Source organism: Amphimedon queenslandica, unplaced genomic scaffold, assembly GCF_000090795.2.
Source record: "Amphimedon queenslandica unplaced genomic scaffold, v1.1 AMPQUscaffold_12878, whole genome shotgun sequence".
Taxonomy (NCBI): Eukaryota; Metazoa; Porifera; class Demospongiae; order Haplosclerida; family Niphatidae; genus Amphimedon; species Amphimedon queenslandica.
This window is the reverse complement of record NW_003546886.1, coordinates 24601-30608: the sequence shown is the minus strand read 5'-3', so window position 1 is coordinate 30608 and position 6008 is coordinate 24601. Positions and strand designations below refer to the sequence as shown.

At 33.9% G+C, this 6008-nt stretch overlaps 1 protein-coding gene across 1 annotated transcript; it reads right to left on the bottom strand.

The window, feature by feature from the left end:
* Positions 1-1645: 1645 nt before the first annotated feature.
* On the bottom strand, positions 1646-4822 carry LOC109586418 (cytoplasmic dynein 1 heavy chain 1-like). The gene is made up of 6 exons (XM_020002597.1): positions 4651-4822; positions 3934-4241; positions 3507-3698; positions 2596-2841; positions 2249-2336; positions 1646-1850 (listed from the first exon to the last, which is right to left on the bottom strand). The coding sequence occupies exons 2-4, from the start codon at positions 4132-4134 to the stop codon at positions 2617-2619; spliced, it is 618 nt and encodes a 205-aa protein (XP_019858156.1). The 5' UTR covers positions 4135-4241; positions 4651-4822; the 3' UTR covers positions 1646-1850; positions 2249-2336; positions 2596-2616.
* Between the last annotated feature and the right edge of the window lie 1186 nt (positions 4823-6008).

Below are 6008 nucleotides of genomic sequence, written 5' to 3'. Positions count from 1 at the left end.
ATTAAGATAATAATACATTAATTTTTTGGTATTTTGCAATCAAAATTTTCAATAGTGAAATGTTTAGTAATACATGCGTGGATAAATTTGCCAAGTAAAAGCTGGCCTAATGTATTTATCAAGCAAAACCATCAAAATAAAGTAGCGCTAAATCACACGACAGTCACGTGATTTCAATTACCTGATTGAGTGACTCCAGAGTGAAGTACATGGCAGAGCAGGAGGTGGAGAGAGGAAGGTATTGCTGGGAGACTCAGTCAACTTCAGCCATTACAGTATCAGTCTCCTCCATCTTCCTCTGAACTTCTGCAGCCTCTTCCTTAAGAGTCTCAAGCTCAGTAATGATTCTAAAAATAGACACAACAAAGATTACATCATGTAATAATTGTACTATATTTAGATGTATTGTTACAATTATTAGTGATGATTCTAAAAATAAACACATTAATGATTACATCATGTAATAGTTGTTACTATATTTGAATGTGTTGTTACTATAATTAGAAGTTACTACATGTATAATTAGAATTGGGGATACCTGTTGTCGTCTAGGATAGGACAGAGTTCAGGATTGGGTCGTAGCTCTCAACGTCCTAGAGGGATTGAGTATGAGATAATGAGAGTGTTTCCTGACAGGGTTCTTAGTTCTAAAAAAATCCAAAAATATTCCGACGCTGTTGGAAAAAATTCAGAAAAAATTCCAAAAATAAAAATAAAATAATTCAAAAATATTTCCATGATCTCGTAAAAAAATCAGAAAAAAATTTCAAAAATAAAACAAAAATATTCCAAAAATAATATAACAATCATAATAAAAAAATTAAAAAAATTACAAAAATTAAATTAAAAAATATAAAATATTCTTAGGCTGTTTGAAAAAAAATCAGAAAAAAATCGAAAAATAATATAAAAATAATTTGAAAATATTTCCACAAAAATCTGAAAAAATTCCAAAAATTAAATTTAAGAAAGCTAAAAATATTCCCACGCTCTCTGAAAAAATCAGAAAAATTTTCAAAAAATATAATAAAACTATTCTGAAAATATTTCCATGCTCGGAAAAAAATCATAAAAAATTCTAAAAATTAAATTAAAAAAATCCAAATAAATTCCCACACTCCTTAAAAAATTTTTTTTAATTCAAAAAATAAAATAAAAAAATTCAAAAATACTCTCACAGTCATGAGAAAAAATAAAAAAAAAAATTCCAAAAATTAAATACAAAAAATCCAAAAATATTCCCACGCTCTTGGAAAAAATAAGAAAAAATTAACTCAAACTTTATACACAACATAAGGACAAGTACGTGTATATGTATCAGAAAATATTATAAAAACTGAGAATTCTCTTCTTTTTAATTTTGGCAAAATTTAGCTAACACACCCCTGTACTATAGTACAGGGAATTTGACCCGATTTTTGAGCAACTTTAAAAATTCATAAAAAATCCAAATTTAATCGGAATCAGCTTAAACTTTATACACAACAAAAGAACATGTACAGTGTATATGCATCACTAAATTCCATATACACAATTAAAATCAGACTTTAATTAAAACACTCCTCTCTCTCTCTCTCTTACCTGAGCAATGACCCACTTCACCAAAGACCCACAGCCTTATTGGCGTGATTCTCCATCTTAATCCTAGTGTCATCAGTAATATCTTCAGTAGAGAAGTTAGCAATGGTAGGAATAAAGTTCTCCTTCATTATAATCTGTCTGATACTCTTCCAGTCAGTGTAAGGTTCTCCGATTAGCATGCAGATGCTTTCCAGTGCCATCTTGATGAACTGATGGGGTTGTTCAGAGCCCTCACTTCAACCAGGTGGGATTCTTAATTCCCTTCACAGCTGTAAAAAGAAATAGCAATAATAATAATAATAATAATAATAATAATAATAATAATAATAATAATAATAATAATATAATAATAATAATAATTTCTTAATACATGTATAGTTTCCTTGTTTTATTTTTATTTTATTTTTTCCTCATAGGGCCTTCCCTCTCCTTTCCCTTTTTTGTTTTTCTCTATTATTAGCTCTAATTAGTTTTTGTTTTTGGGTTATAATAATAATAATAATAATAATAATAATAATAATATTGTAAAATAATTTTATTGGGCTGTCATGAAAATTTTTGCTCCCTCAGTTAAAAATGAATTGGCTCATCATCGTAATTATGAAGACCGTCAGGATGTGTTCATCATTGGAAACAGGCCACGCCTACAACCACACCCACTAATTACCTTGCTGAGCCTTTTTGACTGCTGGTTCCACTTTGGACAAATCGTTGAGTACAATGTCCTTCTTTTGAGCAATATCATGAGTTTGAACCTTCAAAAAAAAATAAATAAATTACACAAATTTAAGCAATAATTAAATTTATTTTCTTTCAACGTACATGGTGTACATTTACGTGTATATAAGTATATAAAATATATAATAATTTATAATCATAAATCATAATTTTCTCTCAGTGTACATGTACTGTACATGTATATATAATTAATCTGTCTCATCAATTCAATACTAAGAAGACTGTCATGATATACTCATCATTGATAAAACAAGCCACACCCCTAACCACACTCACCTGTACATGTACATGTATCTCCTATGACGTTATCTTCTTTTTCTCGGCCTCTTGCTGATTGTGAACCATCTGTTTCAGTTTCTGGTTAGCTAGCATGTTCTTTTGTTTTAGCTCATTTTTCTTATAGGGAGGCTGGCTTGTAACTCTTTCTACTTGTTGTACAGTTTCTTGTATTTTTTGGAGTCCAATGTTTAAATGTAACTGCTGTTCTTCAAGATCTTGTCTCTTCTCATTGTAGAGTTTAACCTAAAAGACAAAAAAAAGGTACAGGTAATAGCAAAAAGTTAATACATTATAGCCTCTTTATGATGGACACTTTGGTACAAGAAAGTTTCTCTGTTATACAGAGGTGACCTTTATGTGGAGATTATTTTATACAGTAAGGAATGTAATTGGTACACTAGGTGCTGTCCGTTAAATGGAGGTATACGCTATAGAGAGTCTCTGTAAACAAGCGTATCAGTGTAAAAAATATTCCTATAATTGATTTCACAACCTTGCAGGAATAACTGGATTTTATTAAGACTTATAGAGGCTCTCTCTACCTTCTAATGCTTCTAAAGAAGTCTTTAGACAGTATCTCTATGCTCTCTTGCTGTTAGAAAGCTCTTCACTTTGTCCCATGTTTAAGCCGCTATTTTATTTGCCGTGACCACACCCACTACGTAAAGGAGCATGGGCGGGTGGTTGCTAAGGCTTATGAATTTTGTTATTTCTCCAATACAACATGTATAGAAGAAATGTAAGTGTGGACATACAAATATATATACAAACATCGCACGTGGGTGAAATCAATTATAGGAACGACCTGGGGGCTACGCCCCCAGGTCGTTAAAAAGAGGCTAAACTGTATCATTGATCAAGAATCAAATCAAATCAAATTGATCAAATCACTGATTCCAGTCACTCACATAATGATTGATGGAATCAAGATAGTGTCTTGGAATTATGGCCATTGTCCTCCCTCTTCTCTTCTGTAGGCTAGTGTTAGCTTGATAGAGTATCTGATGAACGTATACAAAAGCATTAATGATGGACTGTCTGTGGGTAGGAGGCATGGGAAGATCAGGATATACCACTGGGACCCTATCAGGAGGAATATACTGGAGGAGGAGAGAGAGAGAGAGAGAGATGAAATACATGTACATGTATACATAAATTGAAAAAATAACATAAAATCATGCCCATAAATGTACATGTACATGCTTAAGTAACATAAACATTATAAGCTCTTTGAAACTTATACATGCATACACTGTATATTCTTGGATTATACATTTTATATATTCAAGTACATGTATATCAGTGTACATACTGTATATTTGTACATGAACTTACGTCTGATTTATCAAGATCAACTTTATTAGTAAACTCATATCCAACTTGATACAGAGCATCAGTGGACCAATCACCAAACCAGTTCAACACACAACGATTGAATAAAGCAGGAGAGGTAGCAGCTCTGTCTTTAAGACCCTCCCATGAAGGATTGATAGTGAATACTATGTGAAGGTTCTCATTATCTGATGGGTGAACCATTTGTAGAGTTCTTGAGAGGAATCAAGCATCAGTCCTTCCTTTTGTGACCCCTCCTTGCACTGGGTCATGAGAGTTGTAAATTCATCAGCTTCAAATAATCCAGGACCCTGTGATGGGGGGCAACTAAAATTATGTATATGTTATTGCACCCCTGCGAGTGCAATATCCAATTTACAAGCACCGAGCCCGAGGGCAAGGTGCTTGTAATTCGGATATTGCACAAGCATGGGTGTAATAACAAATTTATATCCAATTGAAGCTATACGGTACACGCACTGCGCATGCGCAAAGCAATTTTACACGTGGCAAGTACCTGACAAGTAAGTATAGCTTGAGTGGGAAATAAATTAGAATTACATGCATATGTACATGTGCATGTACTGTACATGGATTCTTAGTATTACAAGTAAATGGATAGCTGTCCTATTGCTACAAAGAAAGTTTAAAATTAAATACAGGTACATGTAGAAATATTATATGTACATGTACATATAAAGAGATCTCTCTCTCTCTCACCTTTCCATTGGCCAGCAGTGTGTTCATTCTTTCAAGACATCCTGAATCAAAGACATTAGACTCAATCATCCATTATGAATACAATCTTCTCATCGCGACAGCCAGACCGCCTCAGGACTGTACGTACACGTAGATCATCATCGAAATCATCAGTAGCCTGTATATTTATTATGAACCTAGGAGAAGAAAGAAAATTGCTCGATAAAACCATTCTTTCTTTTTCCTCTCTTTCTTTCTCCCCCTCTCTCTCCCACCTCAAATTATTTCAAACACTGACAGTCCGTTGATCCAAGCCTCAAACCTAGACAGTGTAGTCTTTCCAGCTCCACTGACACCAATAAGCAACAAATGACTGTAAAAGAGGCGGAGTCAATAAGGGGTGGGGTTAATAATAGGCCACACCTACCTGTTGCTGTTTGAAGATCCTGTCAATACAAAGGACATGATGAAGGACTTCATTAAAGAGAACAAGAGGAACGTCTAGCTCTTCCTCATAGAAAACCTTTAGCCTGGCCTGTACATAATCACGCAACTCCAACTCTTCCTAATCCACTAGTAGATAATCCTATAAAGAATGAAAGGCAAACATATACATATACATGTACATGTACATGTAAGTATTAAATATGGATGTACATATACATATACAATAATTTGGTGCATAATCATAGTACATACATTAGGGTTCTGCCTAGAATTGTTCCTTTTAAAATCATGAACACCATACTAGTAGACTATACTACTTGTATGTCCCAACTGAGCTTGGACCAAGAAAATCTGGGTATCCACTTTCATGGTGTGTTCTAGTTTCTATGCCAGCTCAATCAAGTATATATCATCACTGGGTCTGTTCTTCACTCCAGCCTGATTACTGGGAGAGAACTCAACTGCTGTAGCTAGGATCATCAGCACTCCTGTGTACCAGTACATGTGTCATTATCATTTATTAATTCATTCTCACTTAGTACAGGCATTGTCTTGGCTCTGGACAGCAGGTGGAAGCATAGTTTACTCATCTGTATCAATATATTAGTACTACAGTACCATACTTTACTGATTTATACCACCAATTACCTTGAGGGGCGGGGCATAACGGTAACCATGACAACACTAATGATAACTTACAACAATGATAGGGAGTCCGACAATGAATACCAACACATACCCACCTAAAACCTATTAATAACTATTAATAACTAGTAATTAAAGTGACCACACCTACCCAGAATGAGTTATTCTTATCAACAATCCAAGAGGGCAGTGCTATGCCAAATGAAGCAGCTCTTGGTCCATCAGGGTTAAAAACTTCTCCCAATTCTCCCTAGCCTCCTCTTGAGTCAAACTACATCAAACAATTA

What these genes read in the sequence shown, in the direction of transcription:
- LOC109586418 (XM_020002597.1), bottom strand. Translation starts at nt 4,134, where the DNA reads ATGGTTCACCCATCAGATAATGAGAACCTTCACATAGTATTCACTATC. An exon ending in TTGATCTTGATAAATCAGAC is followed by an intron (nt 3,699 to 3,933) that starts GTAAGTTCATGT and finishes CTCCTCCTCCAG; the next exon opens with TATATTCCTCCTGATAGGGT. An exon ending in TTGATTCCATCAATCATTAT is followed by an intron (nt 2,842 to 3,506) that starts GTGAGTGACTGG and finishes TTTGTCTTTTAG; the next exon opens with GTTAAACTCTACAATGAGAA.